Source organism: Mustelus asterias, unplaced genomic scaffold (assembly GCF_964213995.1).
Source record: "Mustelus asterias unplaced genomic scaffold, sMusAst1.hap1.1 HAP1_SCAFFOLD_1272, whole genome shotgun sequence".
Lineage (NCBI taxonomy): Eukaryota > Metazoa > Chordata > Chondrichthyes > Carcharhiniformes > Triakidae > Mustelus > Mustelus asterias.
In genome coordinates, this window is record NW_027591217.1 from 7,348 (window position 1) to 31,668 (window position 24,321).

The 24,321-nt window shown below is 43.9% G+C and overlaps 1 protein-coding gene across 1 annotated transcript in view; it reads right to left on the reverse strand.

Moving 5' to 3' along the window:
- Positions 1-1,586: 1,586 nt before the first annotated feature.
- LOC144488072 (protein O-mannosyl-transferase TMTC1-like) overlaps positions 1,587-24,321 on the reverse strand; it is a gene marked incomplete at its 3' end in the record, with an annotated part of 92,873 nt that continues 70,138 nt past the window's right edge. The window contains exons 5-7 of the mRNA XM_078206096.1: positions 18,526-18,607; positions 9,545-9,648; positions 1,587-1,776 (exon numbers count right to left, since the gene is read on the reverse strand). Coding sequence (XP_078062222.1) covers positions 1,587-1,776; positions 9,545-9,648; positions 18,526-18,607 — 376 coding nt within the window. The remainder of the gene's footprint in view (positions 1,777-9,544; positions 9,649-18,525; positions 18,608-24,321) is intronic.

A 24,321-nucleotide genomic window follows, 5' to 3' on the forward strand; every position in this document is an offset into this window, starting at 1 on the left:
GCTTTAAAGATCAGGAATGTCGCCTCTATCAAGGAACAGTACAATTACAGATCAAACCCAGGAAGCTGGATCATAAACTTTACAGATGACTTTGTGATCCAGCTGGCTGCTTTTATATTCATAGATGGAAAACAATCACTGGAATTATTTCAGCAAAAACATTTCCCTTTCCCCTTTTAAGATTAAATTATTTTTTCTTCTCCGATTTCCTCTCCAAAATGGATTTCCTTTATCACTTTCCACTTGCAGTTTCCACTAACAATTAAACTGCGGCAGGGAAACTGTCAGAAAACTGAGATGTTTTCATTCTATTCTGCCCTAGGCAACAACTGCACAAGAGATGGTAATTACACATTAGCCACAGAACTTAATGCATCTTAAATGCATCTAAAAGGTTCATGCACAGTGCAATGGAACTCATCTATTATCCAAGTCAACATCAACTATTCATGCAATGACTTCCCGTAAAATACAGCCAAAATAAACATTTAAGAGAGCAGTTAGCAATCATAGGATCCCTACAGTGCAGAATGAGGCCACTCGGCCCATCGAGTCTGCACCAACTTTCCGAAAGAGCATCTCACCCAGACTCATACAACCCCTGCTTTTTATCTGTAACCCACGCATCCACGTGGCTAATCCACTTAACCTACATGTTCCTAAATACCAAGGGGCAATTTAACATTGGGGGGGTGCTGGGTAAGCTGTATTTTTGGAGAATCGGTGCAGACTCAATGGGCCAAACGGCCTCCTTCTGCATTGTAGGGATTCCAAGGTTCTAAAATGTTCTTGGCCGTCTCTTGAACAAGTATGCACCAAGAGGCCTTTTTTTACATGAATAATCAGCATATCTTTTGGTATATGGAAGAAAACTGGAGCACCCGGAGGAAACCCACGCAGACTCGGGGAGAACGTGCAGGCTCCACGCAGACAGTGACTAAAACTGGGAATTGAACCAAGGTTCCTGGCACTGTGCTAACCACCGTGCCACAGTGCCGCCAAAGGCCAAAGAGATGCTCTGCAATTTTGCTATGCGGCATGAAAAACACGGCACTGACAACATGATGGACTGCATCTCACACACCCGAAAACAACTCACTAAGCAGAACAAGGTTACGGAAATTTTTTGGAATGAGTTCCTGGTCGTTTACTCTGCAAATCGCTGGCCTTTTTCAGGGTCAGGTCATTGCACGGTGTGCATGAGTTGAATAAAGACTTTTTCACACATTTAGTGCTTCATTACGTTTTCATTTGACATTTGAAATTGTTGTTTATGACACAGACTACATTTGTAGGTATATTGGGTTACATAGAGATGCATTCTTGTGATAATGGGGATGCCTCAACTATTGCAAAGCTCCCCTTAACACAAATTTGGAGTTAGATCCACTTGCATTCGACTCATCGATATTTTACTCTAACTGCGGGTCTTGCCAGTGACACCCACATCCTGTGAATGAGCAAAGAGGATGGAAGATGCTGACGGGTATAGTTTTCCTCACGTGAAAAGAGCCCCTGGAAGAAAGCCACAATTAAAAGAAGCTTGAGAATTACTTGACCAGAGCCCTCAGGCCTTTTGCACATACCTGTACAGACAGTAGGCAGTTCCACGTCAACAGGACCATGCTAAGGCCAAACACTGCAGTTGCCACATTCCGCACGTCCCACAGAGACTCCACCAGCGGGATACTCCCCACTTGCCAGTCGTAGCAAAGTGTCATTGGTGCCAACAGTAGCCAGGCGTTGAAGGTCAGTAGGTAGGAGTATGTAAGAAATCTGCAGCGCACACGGGAAGAAATAACTTGCATTTACCACAGAGCATTTCACAGCAAAGGAAGTATGATAGATGTGCAGTCACTGTTGCAATGTAGGAATCAAAGCAGCCTATTTGTAAGATCCCACAAACAACAACATAACCTGCTTCAGTGATATTGTTCAAGAGATAAGTATTGGCCAGGATGCCTTGAGACTCCCTGTTCTTTTAAATCACGTAAGAAGTTTAACAACACCAGGTTAAAGTCCAACAGGTTTATTTGGTAGCAAAAGCCACACAAGCTTTCGGAGCCCCAAGCCCCTTCTTCAACCTGGTGTTGTTAAACTTCTTACTGTATTTACCCCAGTCCAACGCCGGCATCTCCACATCACTTTTAAATCATGGCAAGTAATCTCATACATTCAGCTGAGAGGATAGGCAGGGGCCTTGGTTAAAGGAGGTCCAAAAGACAGTAACTCCAACAAGGAGATTGTCATCGACTTCAGGACATGTAAAAGAGAACATGCCTCCGTGTACATCAACGGGGACGAAGTAGAAAGGGTCGAGAGCTTCGTTTTTAGGTGGCCAGATCACCAACAAACTGTTCTGGTCCCCCCCCCATGCCGACACTATAGTTAAGAAAGCCCACCAATGCCTCTACTTTCTCAGAAGATTAAGGAAATTTGGCATGTCAACTACGACTCTCACCAACTTTTACAGATGCACCATAGAAAGCATTCTTTCTGGCTGCATCTACAGCTTGATATGGCTTCTGCTCTGCCCAAGACCACAAGGAACTACAAAAGGTCGTGAATGTAGCCCAATCCATCATGCAAACCAGACTCCCATCCATTGACTCTGTCTACACTTCCCGCTGCCTCAGCAAAGCAGCCAGCATAATTAAGGACCCCACGCACCCCGGACATTCTCTCTTCCACCTTCTTCCTTCAGGAAAAAGATACAAAAGTCTGAGGTCACGTACCAACCAACTCAAGAACAGCTTCTTCCCTGCTGCTGTCAGACTTTTGAATGGATTTACCGTGCATTAAGTTGATCTTTCTCTACAACCTAGCTATGGCTGTAACACTACATTCTCACTCTCTCATTTCCTTCTCTATGAATGGTATGCTTTGTCTGTATAGCACGCAAGAAACAACAATACTTTTCACTGTATGTTAATACATGTGACAATAATAAATCAAATCAAATCAAATCCCTTAGTACTGGATTATGTCCGCCTGGATTATATACTCTGGTCTTTGAAGTTGGGATTTAACTAATAGCCAACTCAGAGAGAAGTCACCTATATTTTAACAGAATGAATCAGATTTTAACAGAATAAATCAAGACCGTACAGGAGCTCAGTGGAGGGGCATTCAGGGGTGAAAGCTCCAAAGTTTAATTGCTGGTTAAGAGCTCACCTGAGGCGATGGCACAGATTTTTTTAATACTTTTCCAATTCAATCAAATCAAGTCCAATTCAGAGTCTCAACAAGTTGAGACATTTCCGATCCAAGCTGACAAAACAGGGTATGCAACCCCTACCCTGTCTTGGGCCTGATCTACATGAGCCAAGCTGATTGGAGCAGGCGCAGGTCTTCCTCCTCCAAGGCTTGATCTCATTTGTATCTTAGCCAAAAGGCCGAGATGCCGCTTTTAAAAATTGCTTCATATGAAAATGAAGCTTAAATGCAACCTAATGACCTCAACCAAGTGCAGCATCCGCAGACTACACTTGATCTTAGCCAAAAGGCGATGGCACAGATACTACAGCTGGTCTTGGACATCAGAAATAGGAACAGGAGTAAGCCATTCAAGATGTTATGAAGAATGACTTTCTGAATTTATTGGCTAGAAAGCGCTAACTGAATTAAGAAAAACTAAAGCCACATTCCAATGGCTTAAAAAAAGTTCCAGATGGCTACACATTTGTGTTGTTGTACGTTCCAAAGCCATTGAAATGGAGACAATCTGTCTGCAAAGCTTCATCATGAACAATGGCCTTGAAGGAGTATGAATGGAGGCTATCTCCTATCCCATTAGCAAAGCATACACATAATCACCTGAGCACTCAACTGGGTGAAGACCAAGCATTAGACATAATTACTTGGGCAATTGGACTCTCAATTGTGAAAGAAATTTGTCTGGATATCATGTCAGCCACGCACCTGGAATACACTATAGAATAACCATATTTGGGTCACTGAGCAGTTGGACAGAGAGGGTTATGTGACAAACCAGCCAATCCTTTGTGTGTTTAAGCACTTTTTTCCTCTTCAGACCAGCAGAAGCAAATGAGACACTGAAGAAGCAAGGTCCCTGTAGGGATCTCTCTCTCTCCATTCAAATTACAAGTTTCAAACTCTATCTGCTGTTTTTTTCTAACTCTCCATGTGCCACCATCAAAGATTTTATAAAGAACGAACCCAGCAATTGCTATCTTCAAAAGAACAGATAAATCATTGGACTGCAGTTTTAAGCAATCTGCTCACCAAACCCAGAGGAACAACTAACCTCAATCTAAAACTAACCAAGACACCAACCTCTGAGCCACATGCCCTTAACATTGCAACAACTCACCAAGGCTCCTCCACCAGCACCTTCCAAACTATCAAACTCTACCACCTGGAAGGACAAGCCGACGTATGGGAGCACCATCACCTTCAATTTCCCCTTCCAAGCCACACACCATCTTGACTTGCAACAACATCACTGTTCTTCCACTGTCGCTGACCTACCCCACATGGATGGCACTGGTTCCAGAAGGCGGCTCACCATCACCTTCTCAAGTGAAATTAGGAATGATCAACAAATGGGCAGCAAGGTGGCACAGAGGTTAGCACTGTTGCCTCACAGTGCCACTCCCCCCCCCCCCCCCCGAGTTCAATTCCGGCCTCAGGTGACTGTTTATGTGGAGTTTGCCTGGTCTCCCAGTGTCCACGTGGGATTCCTCTGGGTGCTAGAGTTTCCTCTCATAGTCCAAAGATGTGCAGGTTAGGTGGATTAACCATGGTAAATGTGTAGGGTTATGGGGATAGGGCGGTGAAGAGAGCCTGGATAAGACACTCTGTCAGAGAATCAATGCAGACTCGATGGGACGAATGGCCTCCTTCTGCACTGTAGGGATTCTGTGATTCTATGATTAAATGCTAGTCTTGCCAGTGTTGCTCAGATTTTTTTTTTAAAGTAGCCATTCAATACTATTCATTGGACAGGCCTCTCATCCCAGTAATTATTCGAGTCAATCTTCACTGCACTGACTCTGAGGCAGACATATCCTTCCTTCAACAAGGAGACCAAAACTGCACACAGTACACCACGAGTGGCCCCACCAAAGTCCTGTATAATTCTAGCAAGGCCTCATTACTCTTATACTCCAATCCCTTTGTAACAAAGGCTGACATACCATTTGTGTTCCCAAATGCCTGCTAGCTAAGTTTGTAATTCATGTACAAGGAGACTCAGGTTTCTCTGAACATCGGTCTCTCACCATTTAAAATATCTTGTTTCTCTATTTTTCTCTCCAAAGTGGGTAACTTACACTTCTTCACATTGTTCTCCATCTGCCATATTCTTGCTACTTCACTTAGTCTGTCTATGTCCTGTTGCTGCCTCTTTGTGTCCTCCTCACAACTTTCTTTCTCACTTAACTTTGTATCGTCAGCAAATTTAGATACACCACTTTCACCCTTATTACAGTAAACTCTCGATGGGGTCAAATCCCGGGGAACCACCTTGAAATTCGGGTTAGGCAGTGCTTTGTGATAGCTAAGGAGTCCAATTTGCCACAGGAATGCATCTCAATGTAACCCTGCCTTCAAACTTGGGATGGGCACATTCTCTGCTCGGCTCCCTTGAACGACGTTAGCAGAGCTACTTCAACATCAGGATAAGTGATTCTTCTTATTTCTTCTTTGCTGTAGAGAGTGCCTGTTTGTTGGACTGTTCCTTGGTTGACAAACTCAATGGTGGAATCTTCCACTCATTTGTGATGTCCATTTTCCAGTTCACGCTACACTTTTCCGCTTGCTTCATCTCCTCTCCAACGACAACACTTTTAACTTTCCCACAGTCTCACCATACTTGTATGCTTTGTTCATCACTTCACAAAGAAATCGTGATGTGAAATGGTGGCTGTCCGGCATTTCACAATTGAGCGTGCTTAGGTCCAAGCGCTTCACTCTGATTGGCGGTGCAGTCACATGACCCCAGCCAAAGAAACCAGCTTGCTTTAGCTTCTTTTGTGAAGGGTTAGGGTATTATTTTTCTTTTTGGCGCCAAACAAAAATTTGGCTAAACCAGGCTAACTACAGAATTTTGGCTAATCGCAAGCAAGACTTTTGATATTCCTCTGGCTGAAATGCTTGATAACTTTGACGTAAGTGGAATTTTTTGTCATCTGTGTTTGACTTATTGAAATTTCATTCTCATAGATTCTAGTATTTTCCCTGCTCCTGATGTCAGGCTAACTAACCTGAACACTAACAAAATGCTACAGGTGCTGGAAATCTGAAAGAAAAACAGAAAATGCTGGAAACACTCAGCAAGCCTGGCAGCATCTGTGGAGAGAGAAACAGAATTAACATTTCAGATGCATGACCTAGCATCAAAACATTTTATAGCCTAGATTCTCTCTCCATTCTTGAATCACAGGGTTATGCTTGCTACCTTTCAATCCACAGGGAGGGTTCATCCTGGGAACGCTGGATGCTAAGTACTAATGCCTCCACTATCTCTGCAGGCACCTCTTAAAATCCTCAGATGCAGGTCCAGATTTGTTGACATTTAAGTTCCATTAATTTCTCCAGTGCCTTTTTTTAAAAAACTAATACCAATTTAACTCAATTCCTCCTCGCTAGTCCTGTGGTCTGCGATTATTTCTGGAATGTTTTTGGTGTCTTCTGCCGTGAAGACAGATGCAAAATATTTGTTTAGCGTCTCTACCATTTCCTTAATTCCCAATATAATTTCTCCTCTCTGCCTGTAAGGGGCCCATGTTTACGTTTGTTAATCTCATTGCTTTTAAACACACACAAATGTTTATAACCTGCTTTAATTTCTGGTTAATTTATCTATTATTTATTTAATTTGGGGCAGCACAGTGGTTAGCCTCGCAGTGCCAGGGACTGGGTTCAATTCTGGCCTCGGGTCACTGTCTGTGTGGAGTTTGCATGTTCTCCCCATGTCTGCGTGGGTTTCCTCCGGGTGCTCCAGTTTCCTCCCACACTCCAAAGATGTGCGGGTTAGGTGGATTGGCCATGCTCACTTGCCCCTTATTGTCAGGGGGACTAGCTAGGGTAAATGCATGGGGTTATGAGGATAGGGCCTGGGTGGGATTATGGTCGGAACAGACTTGATGGGCCAAATGGCCTCCTTCTGCACTGTAGGGATTCTATGATTCTTTTCTGTCTTCATCAGAATCTTGATCATCCTTTGCTGAATGTTAAATTCCTCCCAATCCTCAGGCTTACTATTTTTGCGAACATCATTATAAGCCCCCACTTTAAATCTAATACTGACTGTAATTTTCCAACCTTTTCTGTGGCTGGAATTCTCCACTTTGATTTAGCGCCAAATTCTCCGTTCTCGCTGGCAGCGACAGTGGGACATACAAGATCGGAGAATTCCAGTCTGTATCTTTAACTCCCCTCGTTAGATGGTTGGACCACTCTGCCTGTGGGGTTTTTATTCCTTAAGGAAATGCAAGATTGCTGAAAATTTTGAATTAATTCTTTAAATGCTTGCCGTTGCATATCTAACTACCATATCTTTTAATCTAATAGCCCTCATATCCATTATTGCTTTGTTCAAGATATGAGAACCTCATTTCATACTTAACTAAATTACTCTCCAAACTTAAAAAGAATATGATTACTTCCACAGAGGGGAAAGTTAAAGTTTAAATTTTTTTTTAAAGTTTATTTATTAGTGTCACAAGTGGGCTTACATTAACACTGCAATGAAATTACTGTGAAAATCCCCTAGTCGCCATACTCCAGCACCTGTTCAGGTACACTGAGGGAGAATTTTAGCATGGTCAATGCACTTAACCAGCATGTCTTTTGGCCTGTGGGGGGAAACCGGAGAATCCCGGAGGAAACCCACGCAGACACGGGGAGAACATATAAACTCCACACAGACAGTGACCCAAGCCGGGAATCGAACACGGGTCCCTGCCACTGTGCCGCCCTGTACTAGTTGTACTGGTAGATCACAGAATCAATACAACACAGGAGGCCGTTTGGCCCATCATGTCTGCACTGGCACAAAGTCTGAGGCTCCTCCAGCAATGGAGTTGCAGTCCCTCGATTTGCCTACCTCACAGTCACATCTGATCACCACTAATCAGAACTGTACCACTAGTTAAACCACGGGGTGTGGCTGCCTCCTGAGCCAGGTAACTCTTCCCCTCTCTGACACAGTCAGAATGTCTGCACCTCAAACTACAGTTCTTCAGCTCTGAGATGAAGTTCCTTGAGATGATACATGGGTGAAGGAACATTAAGATTCTTTCTCCCAAGACCCACCCAGTGATTCTTCCCAAACGTTTATGGCTGTGGCGATGGGGTTATGAAGGGGAGAAAGGTTGCTGTGCTGTACCTGCAGTCAAATCACTTGGCTGGGACTTGCTATCGCAGCTGATGCACAAGATCGTCCACATGGCTGGAGAACTAGAGAACTACATAGAAATATAGAAAACAAACAACGCAGATGGACACCATTCAGCCCAATGTTCCAATGGAAGCCCAAAAGAAAAATTTGAACCTGTTGGAATTGTCACCAGCAATTTAACATTTATGAAGAGGAAATGGAGTTCAGAGAAAATGGATGCACACAGAAAGGGTGGAAAAAATAACAAATTGACACCTGGAGGTAGATTTTTGTCTTTGCCATCTTGGCTGTTAAGCCTCACTGAAGTAGAATGCATAGGGGAAAACTGGGCAGGGAATATCTCATGCCTGTTAAACCACCCACCCAACTTAAATGGAAGGAAAATCTGAATGAGTTCTTGTAAGCCTCAATCAGGTCCCCCCTCATCCTCCAATGAAAACAATCCAAGTTTGTTCAACCTTTCTTCATAGTCCATATGCTCCAAACCAGGCAACATCCTGGTAAATCTCTTCTGCACCTTTTCTAATGCATCAACATCCTTCCGGTAGTGTGGTGACCAGAATGGTACACAATACTCCAAATGCGGCCCAACCAAAGTCATATACAGCTGCAACGTGACTTTCCAATTCCTTTACTCAACGCTCCGATCAATGAAGGCCAGCATGCCATACGCCTTCTTGACCACTTTGTCCACCGGAGTTGCCACCTTCAGGGAACTGTGGATCTGCACACCTAGATCCCTCTGTATGCTAACATTTCTAAGGGCTCTACCATTTACTGTATACTTTCTTTCTGCAGTAGACCTTCCAAATTGCACCACCTCACATTTGTCTGGGTTAAATTCCATCCGCCATCTTTCAGCCCAGGTCTCCAGCCAATTTATATCCTGCTGCATCCTCTGGCAATCCTTCTCACTGTCCGCCACTCCCCCAACGTTTGTATCATCTGCAAATTTACTAATCAGACCACCTACATTTTCCTCCAAATTATTTATATGTATTACAAACAGCAGCCTGAGGCAAAATTAGAACTTACAACCCACCAATAAATACACAGTGCCCAACTTGCTGCACTGAGTTCCCTGGTTTAATTGAGAGGGAGAAGGAAAATAACCATAAAGGTGTATTTTTAACAGAAGCCGGGGCCTTAAAGATGGTGCAACTTCTGATAACACTGTACCTAGTGAGGAGGTAAGGAGAGAACGAAGCTGGATTGTCCTGCTCTGAGAAGTTGGGCATGGAGCCTGCCATGATCCACACTCGGAAAAACAGGATGAGAAGAACCTAGAAAGAAAGACAGAATTAATGGTCAAGACCTGCATAATACAGATTAGGCCACACTGACAACAAGGACAACGTAAATAACATGCATCTTAATCTTCAACGGTCTACAAAATTATGCAACCGTCAGCCATGGGTCAGTTGGTGCACTCTTGCATCGGATCAGAAAGTTGTGGCTTCAAATCCTACTCCAGGATAGGAGTACAGAAGTCGAGGCTGACACTCCAATGCAATATGGAGGGTGTGGCGCAATTTTGACAAACCGAAGCGTTCTCCACTGTGATGTGGCAAGCATTTACCTCTCAACTAACATCGCGAGAAAACATCCGACCACGATTGACATCCCTGTTTGTGGGAATTGGCAGTGCGTGCGCGGGCTGCTATGTTTCAGATGGAACTGTGATCGCACTACAAAAGCACTTAATTGGTTGTAAAGCACTTTGGGACACTGCGCTATCTAAATGCAGGAATGGCTCCTGGGATGAGAGAGCCATCCTATGAGGGAGTATTGAATATTGAATGGATTCATATTCACTAAGAATGAGAGGTGAAATAAGAGAATGCGAGAGAGGCTGGTTAAACTGGGGTTGTTTTCCTTAGAGCAGAAAGAGCTGAGGGAGGATCTGATCAAGCTGTACAAAATTATGAGGGACATTGATTGATTGGGTAGATAGGAAGAAACCTTTCCCTTTAGTAGAGGAGTCAATAACCAGGGGCACAGATTTAAGGCAAGGGGCAGGAGATTGAGAGGGGATTTGAGGAAAATCATTTTCACCCAGAGGGTGGTATGTATCTGGAACTCACTGCCTGAAAGAGTGGTAAAGGTGGAACCCTTACAACATTTCAGAAACATTTAGATGAGCACTTGAAATGCCACAGCATGCAAGACTACAGACCAAGTGCTGGAAAATGGGATTAGAATAGATAGGTGCTTTGATAGCTGGCACAGACAATGCACCTCTTTATGTGCTGTAAATCTCTATGACTGTGAGCTGACGGAAATATATATAATTCTTAGCGGGCTTGACAGGACAGACACAGAGGCATTTTCCCCAGGTTGGGGAGCCTGGAACCAGGATTATAGTCTCATCATTGGGGGTTCTGTCGTTTAGGCACGAGATGAGAAATTTCTTCACAGAGGGTCGTGAGTCTCAGATTTAGGACACAAAAGGGAATGGAAAGACATTCCGTGATTCTGTAAAACTGCAGCAAAATCTAATGAGAACAAATGAAGAATAAATCCAGTCAACCTCAGAGCGGAAGTTCGTTACTGAATAGCGTGTGAGGTAAGGGGTGTCCACTTTGATTAGATGAGCTGTGCACCAAGTGAGGATAAAGAAGGAAGGTGGAGTTGATGTAGAAGATCAATCATGATATTTCTGAATGATGGTCTGCTGCTGCAACATTTTCTTGTATACCTACGTTCTAAGACTTCCTTTGCTTTTACAAAACAAATGTAACTTTTAATCCCCCCCCCCACCCTCGATCAGTTTAGAAACAGCATTTAGGGGTTCAATTCTATTATAACTCAACAACACATGCAAGAGATTATGATTAAGTCAAAATAATGCAAGCAGGAATTGAAACAGAAATCCCTGATCATGCCTATGTTAGTTGGTGTGGTTGAGTGGATGGGGGGAGGGGGTTATTGTAAGCTAACATTATGGAAATGGTCCTGAAGGGACAGATTTCACGATCACGAAGGATCCAAGGTGCCAGCGGAGGCACTGCCAGACGGCAACAGGTGAGTAGGGAGTGTCATCTTATCACAACTTCTGCTGTGGGCAAAGTTTTGGAAAGGATTATCAGAGATAGGATTTATAATCACCTGGAAAGGAATAATTTGATTAGGGATAGTCAGCACGGTTTTGTGAAGGGTAGGTCGTGCCTCACAAACCTTATTGAGTTCTTTGAGAAGGTGACCAAAGAGGTGGATGAGGGTAAAGCGGTTGATGTGGTGTATATGGATTTCAGCAAAGCATTTGATAAGGTTCCCCATGGTAAGCTTTTGCAGAAAATACGGACACATGGGATTGAGGGTGATTTAGTGGTTTGGATCAGGAATTGGCTAGCTGTAAGAAAACAAAGGGTGGTGGTTGATGGGAAATATTCATCCTGGAGTTCAGTTACTAGTGGTGTACCGCAAGGATCTGTTTTGGGGCCACTGCTGTTTGTCATTTTTATTAATGACTTGGATGAGGGCGTGGAAGGATGGATTAGTAAATTTGCGGATGACACTAAAGTCGGTGGAGTTGTAGACAGTGCGGAGGGAAGTGGCAGGTTACAGAGGGACATTGATAAGCTGCAAAGCTGGGCTGAGAGGTGGCAAATGGAGTTTAATGTGGAAAAGTGTGAGGTGATTCACTTTGGAAGGAGTAACAGGAACACAGAGTACTGGGCTAATGGTAAGATACTTGGTAGTGTGGATGAACAGAGGGACCTGGGTGTCCATGTGCATAGATCCCTGAAAGTTGGCACCCAGGTTGATAAGGTTGTTAAGAAGGCGTACGGTGTGTTAGCTTTTATTGGTAGAGGGATTGAGTTTCGGAGCCAGGAGGTCATGCTGCAACTGTACAAAACTCTGGTGCGGCCGCATTTGGAGTATTGCGTACAGTTCTGGTCGCCGTATTATAGGAAAGATGTGGAAGTGTTGGAAAGGGTGCAGAGGAGATTTACCAGGATGTTGCCTGGTATGGTGGGAAGGTCTTATGAGGAAAGGCTGAGGGACTTGAGGTTGTTTTCGTTAGAGAGAAGAAGGTTAAGAGGTGACTTAATAGAGGCATGCAAGATGATCAGAGGATTAGATAGGGTGGATAGTGAGAGCCTTTTTCCTCGGATGGTGTTGGCTAGCACGAGGGGACATAGCTTTAAATTGAGGGGTGAGAGATATAGGACAGATGTTAGAGGTAGGTTCTTTACTCAGAGAGTGGTAAGGGCGTGGAATGCCCTGCCTGCAGCAGTGGTGGACTCATCAACGTTGAGAGCGTTCAAGTGGTTATTGGATAAACATATGGATGATATTGGAATAGTGTAGATTAGAGGGGCTTTAGATTGGTACCACTGGTCGGCGCAACATCGAGGGCCAAAGGGCCTGTACTGCGCTGTAATGTTCGATGTTCTATGCCTCAGACTCCACAGTCCCTTCATGCAGCATAATCACCCCCCCCCCCTCCCCCAAATCCACTCAACCTCTTGGTGCCACGGCTATGATTGTTACCTCGCAACAGTGGCCTTTGATCTAATTCAGAGCAGAATTAACATGGGCCACAGCAATCCCCTGGTTGCATTTCTTTAAGAAAGCAATTAAAGTAAAAGAATTTTTTTTTAAATCAACTGTTCAGCCATGAAGTTTTTTTTTACAAGCTTCAAGAATATTGTGCTGTTTCACTTTAAGTGAACTTAGGAAGAAGAAAAGATAAAAATCTTTATAACTAAAGTTACATAATTAGATAAATTGTTCTTTGAGAGCCAGTGCAGACACTACGCCAAAAGACTTCCTTCTGTGCTGTAAACATTCGGTGATTCTGTGAACCTGAACAATGCAGCAAAATCTAATTAGACTAAATGAGGAATAAATCCAGTCGGCCCTAGCTTTCAGAATGGAAGTTCATTACTGAACAGCATGGGGGCTAAGGGATGTCCATTTTGATTAAATAAGCTGTGCACCAAGTGAGGAGTGGAGAGGACATCGGGGATTAAAAGTTGTGTGTCATTAAAGTTAATTTGTAATGCATTCAACACACCCCTCAATGTGGACCCCAAGATACCCGGAAATGTACAGGTAGCAGATCTGCAGAACTTTCTCCTCACTTTGTCCTGGACGCTCCGCTCTGCTTACCCCGTACCTCTGGTCGCAGCTCAGTTTAGCACTTTTCCTTCCAAATTGGAAGATTACATGTTCGCGAGGCTCGAATGCAAAATTTAGGCTGACATTTGAGGCGCCGTCTTTCAGCTGAGATGACCCTTCTGCCATTAGCTGGATTTTAAAGATCTGATGCCAATACTCCCAGAGAAACAGGGAAGGTCTTCCGATGTCTTAGCCAACATTTATTCCTCAACCATTCCCATTAAGATTACCAAGTCATTTTCACATTAAAAACCCTAATCCCAATCTGTTTTTATTATTTATTTCCCATCCCTCATTGCCCTTGGGAAGGTGGTGGCGAGCTGCTTTCTTGAAACACTGAAGTCTCTGAGGTATAGGTACACCCACAGTGCTGTTAGGAAGAGAGTTTCAGGATTTTGGCCCAGCGACAGTGAAGGGATGGCGATATATTTCCGAGTCAGGATGGTGTGTGGCTTGGAGGGGAACTTCCAGGTGATGGTGTTTCCAGGTATCTGCTGTCCTTGTCCTCCCAGATGGTAGATGTGGTGGGTTTTAGAATGTGCTGCCTAAGGAAGCTTAGTGAGTTGCTTCAGTAATCCTGTAGATGGTATATACTGCTGTCACTATGTCAGTGTTGGAGAGAGTGAATGATTACTTTGGTGAATGGGGTGCAAATCAAGCTGGCTGCTTTGTCCTGGACGGTGTCGAGCTTCTTGAGTGTTGTTGGAGTTGCATTCATCCAGGCAAGTGGAGAATACTCTATCACACTCCTGACTTGCGTCTCATAGATGGTGGACAGGCTTTCAGGAGTCAGGGAGTGAGTTACTCAATGCAGGATTGCCAGCGTCTGACCTGCTCTTTTGACGACAGTATTTATATGGCTAGTTCAGTTCAGTTTCCAGTCATTGGTAACTCCTCAGGATGTTACCTGGGGGATTCAGTGATGGCAATGCCATTGAACGTCATGGGGAAATGGCTTAATCCTCTCTTGTTGGAGATGGTAATTGCCAGGCGCTCGTGTGACATGAACGTTATTTGCCACTTATCAGTCCAAGCCTCGATATTGGACATGGACTGCTTCAGTATCTGAGGAATCACGGATGGTGCTAAACATTGTGCAATCATCAGTGAACATCCCCACTTCTGACCTTATGATGGAAGGAAGGTCATTGATGAAGCAGTTGAAGATTGTTGGGCCTAGGACACTCCCCCTAGGGAATTGCTGGAGTGATGTCCTGGGACTGAGATGATTGACCTCCAACGATCACAACCATCTTTCTTTGTGCCAGGTATGACTCCAATCAGCCGAGAATTTCCCCCGATTTCCACTGACTCCAGTTTTGCTAGAATTCCTTAATGTCTTGAATTTCATCCTATGTAACTGCTCACTCGAATCAAAAGCTTCCACCTCTCCCTCAATTCTAGCCTTATCTGATATTCTAACTTGAAAATTCTCTTTGGTAGTTCCAGTTTCAACTAGTTTACATGAAGGTCATTTAAACAGGTTCGCCATGGGGAAAGAGGAAGAACAGGGAAATGTTGAGCAAGAAAAACACGACCACTACTCATTTAGAGCTTTTCCCAATTTGTTCCAAGATGGTTCCAAATTACCGTTCAAAAATAACAACAACCTGCATGTACATAGCACATTAAACGTAGGGGAAAAAAACAGCCCCAATAAACTTCAAAAGAGGCATCTCAAAAGGCATTGTTAAGTTACAACGTGGACAGAGTGGTGAAGAAGGCATTCAGCATGCTTGGCTTCATCGGTCAGAACATTGAATACAAAAGTTGGAATGTCTTGTTAAAGTTGTACAAGACATTGGTAAGGCCACACTTGGAATACTGTGTGCAATTCTGGTCACCCTATTATAGAAAGGATATTATTAAACTAGAAAGAGTGCAGAAAAGATTTACTAGGATGCTACCGGGACTTGATGGATTGAGTTAAAAGGAGAGGCTGAATAGACTGGGATTTTTTTTCTCTGGAGCGTAGGAGGCTGAGGGGTGACCTTATAGAGATCTATAAAATAATGAGGGGCACAGACAAGGTCGATAGTCAATATCTTTTCCCAATGGTAGGGGAGTCTAAAACTAGACGGCATAGGTTTAAGGTAAGAGGGGAGAGATACAAAAGTGTCCAGAGGGGCAATTTTTTCACTCAGAGGGTGGTGAGTGTCTGGAACAAGCTGCCCGAGGTAGTAGTAGAGGCGGGTACAATTTTATCTTTTAAAAAGCATTTAGATAGTTACATGGGTATGATGGGTATAGAGGGACATGGGCCAAATGCGGGCAATTGGGATTAATTTAGGGGTTTTTAAAAAAAAGGGCTGCATGGACAAGTTGGGCCGAAGGGCCTGTTTCCATGCTGTAAACCTCTATGACTCTATAAAACGTTATAAATACAAGTTAAGAGCTGATGTATTGTGGGTCATATATTAGTATGGATAGAGGATTAATGGAATAACAGGAAACAGAGAGTCAGGGTAGTTTTCAGCTTGGCAAAGTGTAACCAGTGGCGTGTCACAGGGATTAGTGCTGGGGCCTCAACTATTTACTATCTATATTAATGACTTCAGTGAAGGGACCAGCGCTATCATAGCCAAATTTGCTGATGACACAAAGATAAGTAGGAAAGCAAACTGCAAGGAGGATACAGAGCATCTGCAGAGGAATATAGAGAGGTGAGAAAATGCGAGGTTGTCCACTATCGAAGAATAGAAAAGCAATTATTTAAACGGAGAGACTACAGAATGTTGTGGTAATGAGGGTGTCCTTATACATGAATCACAAAACAATTAACATGCTGGTACAACAATTAATTAGGAAGGCAAATGGAATGTTGACCTTTATGGTAAGGGGAATGGAGTATAAATGTAAGGATGTCCTGCTACAACAGTACAGGGCATTGGTAAGATTGCACCCACAGTACTGTGTACAGTTTTGGTCTCCTTAAGGAGGGATATACTTGCATTTGGAGCAGTTCAGAGAAGGCTGACTAGGCTGATTCCTGGGAAAAAGGAATGGTCTTTGGGGAAAGATTGAATACATTGGGCCTATACTCATTGGAATTTAGAAGAATGAGAGGTTATTTTATTGGTACACGCAAGATTCTGCGGGGTAGCTGTGAGAGGATGTTTCCCCTTGTGGAGGAATCCAGAACTAGGAGCAAAGCTTAAAAATAAGGGTTCTCCCATTTAAGATTGAGAGGAGGAATTATTTATTCTCTTAGAGAGTTGTTCATCTTTGGAATTCTCTTCCAAAGAGAGAGCAGTGGAGGCTGGATCACTGAAGATATTCAAAGTTCCAGTTTCACAATAGTTAAACTAAAATGAATCATAGAATCATAGAAACCCTACAGTGTAGAAAGAGGCCATTTGGCCCATCGAGTCTACACCGACCACAATCCCACCCAGGCCCTACTTCCATATCCCTACATATTTACCCACTAATCCCTCTAACCTACCCATCTCAAGACACTAAGGGGCAATTTTAGCATGGCCAATCAACCTAACCCGCACATCTTTGGACTGTGGGAGGAAACCGGAGCACCCGGAGGAAACCCACGCAGACACAAGGAGAATGTGCAAACTCCACACAGACAGTGACCCAAGCCGGGAATCGAACCCGGGTCCCTGGAGCTGTGAAGCAGCAGTGCTAACCACTGTGCTACCGTGCCGCCCCCATTGCAAGTTCTATCCATTTGTACCAGTTCCAGTGTTTAACGGTGAAGGAGTGCTCCACTTTTTGGGAAGGGGGGAAAAAAGGGAGAGAAACAATTACTCTTGGAACAAGTGTGCTTCCTTTCAGTCCCCCCTCAAATGGTTGATTTGGTTAACACAGTGAGTAGCCTAACCAGGCTCCTTCCAATGGTCTATGTTGAGTTGGAGGCACTTAAAATGGCCTCAGTGCGCCTAGGGCAGTAAAGTCAGCAAGACACCATGTTTAATCACTACTCAAAGGCTTCCAACTAGAAACAGAGGACAGGGATGAGGCCTGGATCAGACAGCCTCATGATTAAACAGCTCACCAGCCCTGTGCAAGCCGAGGTAGCAAGATTGGTCACATGGCATGGAACTGAACGGCACAGTTCGCAACTTCCCATCTTCGGGCTACACAGCAGTGGGCAAGAAGCAAAATGTGGGAGGAAATTAGAACTGTAAGAGCCAAGATTGATAGAAGTCAGACAGGAATGAAAAACAACCAGGAATGAACAGTAACAGATGTACACGCCAGATCCATGACTCAGCAGGGAGCAATCTCATTTGTGCTATGAAGGAGAGGTGACAGGGGCTTGATGTAATGAAGGACAAGGAGATCCTTGGAGAGATGGAATGGGATCAAGCATTTGAAAATATCTTTGACAAGAAATTTACTTCTAACTAGGGGAAGGAAGATTTATTTCTGTGTAAATGTGCTGTGATGTTATGGATATTGAAAGATATCACAAGGAATTGCTTACTATTTTAACAACCTTTCCTATTAAAACAGAAAGGAGTAAGAGGCTGATACTGTGTTATGTAGACAGCATTTATAAGTAACCTGTGTAAGTTCTACAATGGGCACCGTGTTCAAGACTGACAGCATTATATCTTATTTGTTAAGTGCATCAAGGGATATGGAACAATTGTGGATAAATGAAGTTGAGATACAGATCAGCCATGATCTAACTGGGGGGTAGGAAATAAGCTCGAGGGGTTGAATGGCCTACTGCTGCTCCTGTGAAGTGTAAATGGCACAATGCAGATTCAGTAGGGTGATATAAGAGATGAGAAGCCCTGGTTAAGAGATGCTTCAGCCACAGGAGCAGGTTAGTTAAGGGCAGATAACACAGATAGTGAAGGGCTGATTTATCCCTTTCATAATGAAAATTCTTATCATGCCATGGAAACTATATCTAAACAAAATTTCTCCTGGGAAAAATTGTCCGTTAATTTCCCTTGCAATTTAAACTGCTATTGTTTAGGTATTACTAAAAACACCAAAAATCACCCTCACAAAGTCAGGAGGTCAACAGTTTGATGAATTTAGTTCGCAGTTTTTCTCATACTTACATACACGGTTACAAAACCAGCTCTCTTCAGATACGGTGCTGAGAGTTTTAGAAGTCCCCTGATCCTGTCAGCAGAGAGGTTCCTGAAATAGGAAAACAAGAAAGCTTTTAATCAAAACCATTCTCAGGGGGTAGGGAAAGGCTGACAAAGCAGATAAGTTCAGGCACTGAAGTCAGGAATCTCTTCTGACAGGAGTTAAACCTGGATCCCTGGGCTCCTCTTGAGGTGCCTTTCTGAACAGATTTGGATATAACTGAATGGTAAGGACCAGACTGCCCGGTTCGGGCCCTGCTCAGTGTTCCTCGGGCCACACTCAAGCAATTAGGTGTCCCTGGATTGGGGAAGAAGTCTGCCATCGTGCCAGGTCCTGACCACTGGTACGTGCAACTAAGGACAAGACCAGGCCAGGCTTTGATGCCCCTCAATAGTTTCATCAGTGGTAAACCCAACCCGAGAAGGAGAGTATCACAGAACTCTCAGAATCCATACAGTGAAGAGGAAGCTATTCAGCCCATAGAGTCTGCACCAACTCTCCGACAGAGCAGCCCACCCAGGCCCTATCCCCGTAACCCCACATATTTACTCTGCTAACCCACCTAACCTGCACATCTTTGGACTGAGGGGGAAAACCAGAGCACACAGAGGAAACCCACACAGACACGGGGAGAACATGCAAACTCCAAACTTCACACAGACAGTCACCCAAGGCCGGAATTGACCAATGAGCTGATCTCAAGACTCTGCCACCATTTGCATGTTGCCTGAGCTTGTGCGACATAACGAAACAATCGAAATGAGCCTGCCTGATCAAACTATAATCTTCTGGGGTTGTGTCCTCCATGCAGTACAGGGCTGGCTCCAATGGTAAGGATGTCATCAGAGACACACCTGCAACAGTGCCATCAATACCAGAGAGGGAGCAATTCACAAGGGATTCCCCCAGCAGAGTACCACAACCAACATACGGCACCTTCAACAGGGCTGGATTCTCCAACCTCGCCTGTGGCAGGGATTCTCCCGTCTCCCGCTGCAGTGAATGGAGATTTGGCATGAATGGCTGGAGAATTCTGGCCATAGTAAAACAGCCAAACGTGTTTCATAGAAAAATGAGCAAACAACATTATAAACAAAGACACACAGGATATCAGGACAAATAGTCAAAAACTTAGTTGGACAGACAGATTAAAAGTGAGAGTTCTGGAGCTTAGGTCATCAGTAGCTGAAGGCACAGCTGCCGATGGTGGAGAGATGAAAACTGGGGATGCAGAGGAGGCAGGAATTGGGCTGGGAGATGGTGCAAGTATCGAAGGCTGGAGAAGGTTTCAAACAAAGAACAGGCTACAGAGGGAAATGAAAACAAGAATGGCCATTTTAGGTGTTGCTGGATCGGGAGACAACGTAGGTTAGCGAGTACAGGAGTGATGGATGAGAGTTAGGTTAAGGACAGGAGAGTTCAGGATGAGCTAACGGTTACACAGAGTGCAAAGGATGAGGACAATCAGGAGAATATTTCAACAGTCAAGTCTAGAGGTATAAAAGGTACCGATGAGGCAGTGGGGGAGACAGATGATATCACAGAGGTGGAAATGGGTGATCTTGGTGATGGAGCGGATATGGGTTGTAAGCTCAGCTCAGTATCAAACTGGACACCCAAGTTCTGAATGGGTTGGCTCAGCCTTAGACTGTAGCCAGGGAGAAGGACAGGGTTGACAGCTAGGTGATAGAGTTCATGGCAGGCAACAAAGACAATGGCTTCATACTACCCAATATTTAATCATAGGAAATTTCTACTCATCCAGTTCTGGATGTCAGACAAGCAATGCGAGAAATCAGGAGTAGTGGCGAGATTGAGAGTAATAGTGAGGTACAGCTGGGTGTTATTCATGTATACGTGGCATTGTGTTTTCATATGATGTTGCCAAAGGGGCATAAAGTAACTCAGAAACAAGGTTGGGTGGGGGTTTGTGGCCGAGGAGGGATCCTTGGGAAGACTCGTGGGGTAACGATGCAGGAACAAGAGAAGGCAGAACTAAATGGCCAATAGACAGTGACCCCAAATGGCTGCCATTGTGACATCAAGAACTGGCTGCAAGTGGGCTGATCTAGTCATCTGAACAAGGCCATACTGTACTCTGCCCTTTGCTGCTCTCCACAAACTAGCCGCTAACAATGTGAACAGAAAATACAAGGAGGAAACTGGGGGTTCAGCAATCTCCACTCCTCCAGCCTCAAAACACAGATACGGGTAGGGCCAGAAAGGAGAAGTGTGATGAGCAGAGGAAGTGGTTGTTATTGGGCAATGATATAGTATCAATCACAAAGACACACTGGGGACCTTAAGACCTGGGTGTCAATGTATCAGCAAATTACTTTTAAAATATTAATAAATTTTACTCCATTTGTAAAGTTACAAAGCTAACGCACAGAGTGGACAGGGCAAGCCCTTAATCCATTTCTACGCTTGCTCCAAAAGCCAATTCAAATTCAACTTGAATCCAATTCCTGGTCCATACAAGAGAGACAGACAAGATCCAAGCTGGCAAGAAAAGGTATTGCACCTGATCTTGGGCTTGATCTGACGTTTGATCTTAGCCAAAAGGCCGAGAGAGGGCAAACAGCTTTATTGGTCATGGTTTCAACTCTGCCAAGTAAGCATCCTCGGAAATTAGATCATTAAGCCAACTGCATTGTTAAATTCAAGTGATGACTATTGGCGCCAGTGGACGGAGCTGGGACAGTTGGATTTGGGGGAACCATGAGTTAGTACCTCGACTGAGCTATAAAAAGAATAAACCTCTAAAAGTAATAAATAAGCTGCTGTATTATTCCTCTACCATATGCTAGTATTAAACTTAACAGTGGGGCCATATGGCTCCATAACAGACAGCAAACATACCAAGAAAAAAATTGAGGGGCTATCAGGAATGTGCCACTGCCACTCATTGTATGTAATAAATACCAGTTTACCAAAAACATCAGCTCTCCTTTGAAAGACGTAGAACAACAAAAGCTTTGTATTTTCTCTCCAATCACAAAGGAACAAGGTGTGACCATCAAAACTATTCTTAGTAGGAAGTGCCACCGACATCATTAAAGAGAAGCAGCACTTTCTGGTAATTGAAGAAATAACTCCCACTGCCTGGAATACTTATGGAGATCTGATAATGAAACTTTGTCTTTCACTCATGCGCTCCGATTAGAACCATAGTGCCTTATCTGATTCATGTTCATTGCAGGGCATTCCATTGGCAATTTCATTCCATTTTCATTGCACAAACTTGCTTGCAATCTTACACAATGTGGTGCTGAGCGAGGACTGGATTTCCAGATTAGAAAAGGTAAAGACTTTTCTCTCCTTGGCCACAAACTTCCATCCCACCGTGGTTTCTTATTCACCTTCTGCCCCTTAGCAACATCATATGGAAACACAATGCTACGTTTACACGGACGACACCCAGCTGTACCTCATTTATATAGTGTTTTTCACGACCGCCAGACATTTCAAAGCATTTCACAGCCAAAGAAGAACTTTTGAGGTGCAGTCACTGTTGTAATACAGGAAGTGCAGCAGCCAATTTACGCACAGCAAGCTCCCATGAACAGCAATGTGAGAATAACCAGATAACCTATTTTTGCAATGTTGATTAAGAGATAAATATTGGCCAGAACACCAGGGATAAGCCCCCCCCCGCCCCCTATTCTTCAAAATAGTGCGATAGGATCTTTTATATCCACTTGAGCAGGCAGATGGGACTTTGCTTTAATAGCTCATCTTTCAGACAGCGCCTCTGACAATGCCGCACTTCCTCAGTAATACACATTAGCGTAGACTTTTGCGGTCAAGCCATGGCATGGGAATTGAACCCACGGCCTTCTGACTCAGAGGCAAATGTGCTGCAAACTGAGCCACAGCTGCCTCTGCCTGATCCAGTTGTTCAGATGTGTGATAACCCCCACGAGGTCCATGGGGAATCACTGATTGATCTCCCCGTGGGCCTTGTTGAGCATGAATTACCCTGGTAACAAGCAATGGTCTGCCCAGCTGAGCTCATTACCTGAGCCTTCTGCACTGTAGGGATTCCATGATATGGTCAGTTCAAACATCCCCCTCCTCAGCACGGCTGCCCACTCCAAGGTCTCCCCCTCCCCAGTATCTTTAAACTCCAATAACGTGTAACAGAAAGTTTTGATTTTATTAGACTGCAGATGCTTCATTTCCAAATGCTGCCTCAGCTATCCATCTCTAACCCGCTGCCTCATTAAATTATGTATCTGGTCCAAGTTCCTGTCACACACTTCATTATCACACTTCACAGAAACTGACGGAACAGTCAGGGCCATAAAATATGAAAGCCAGATTGTGTGCAGTCACTCATGTGATAGCAGAAGGAATTCAGCTCAAATTTACAAAATGGCAATCAGACTTTTGTAAGCATAAAGGGGCACCCATTACACTGCACAGTGTTTTTGAACTACTGGAAAAGTGCATCCTGTGACTTACCACAAACACTTAACTCAGTCACAAGATAAGCAGCAGCGTACTAACCAAGCCCATCGCTGCAGAACCCTGAGCATTTTTAGCACCTCACCAGGCAAGCAAGGCAGAGAGAGGAAGTTGCCAGCATGTGGGTGAAAGATGCCAGGTGTGGACAAAAGGTGCCAGCTCGGGACAGACAATGCCAGGATGTGAATGGACGTTGTCAGGTGCACAAAAAATACAAGTTGTGGAAAGAAGGTGCCAGCCAGGGATGGAGAATGCCAGCATAGGGGTGGGTGTATAAAAGGTATAATGACTGGACAGACAGTGCCAGTATGGGGTTGGGTGTATGTTATGTATTTATAGTGGTTGTACCTCTACTGCTTTAACTTTACGTGGCCTGTGGTGACGTAAGCAGAGGGATTGGCGGATTTGCGAATATTTCAGGCAAAATAAATTTGTTGCATTGTTAGATAGGGTAATCTCTCACATTGTACGAGTAAAAGGGGAAACTGAAGAAAGCATAAAACCCAGGATCTGGTAACCAAAAATGGTGGAAAAGGTAGCACCATTGGTGGAGATTGAGAGACTCAAAATTCATACAAAGAAAGATTCCACTATTATCTCCAAGCAAATCAAGTACTGGATGACCTAAAGGTTGTAACATTTCTCAGCTTGGTAGAACATAAACTTTTACATTACTACAAAGTCTTGTCCATTCAACAAAGCCAGGAGTCAAAAACCTATGATGAACTGATGAAGGTCTTGGAAGAAAATTTCTCACCAAAACCACTCTTTATTGCAGAAAGATTTAGGTTCCATCACAGAAGCCAGGAGGAAGGCAAGAGCATTTCACAGTTTGTGGCGACCTTACAAAGGCTAGCTGAATATTGCGAATTTGGTATGACGCTTCATGATACTGTTTGCGATAGGTTGTTACGTGGGCTCCAGAATTAAGCTATTCTGAGAAAGCTACTTACTGAAAGAACAGAGACTCTTAAATCAGCAGTAGAAATTGCAGTGTCATTGGAGCTGACTGCGAACGAGGATTCGCAGATTGGAGTTGGGGCAAAGATTTACAAAATGGAGACCACTAGAAATAAATCAGCAAAATTAAAGGGAAAACAAATGCAAGAATTGTGGCAAAAAGGGCCATATTGCCAAAGCATGCTGGACACGGAAAACTTCTCCTGCACCAAAAATGTGTAAGAAGTCTGCAAGAGGACAACAAAGGTGAATACACCTTAGAAGATAATGTGCCAAGACAAGTTCAAGAGTTGATGCTAGACATCTTGTTGGTACATGGCAATTCACAACAT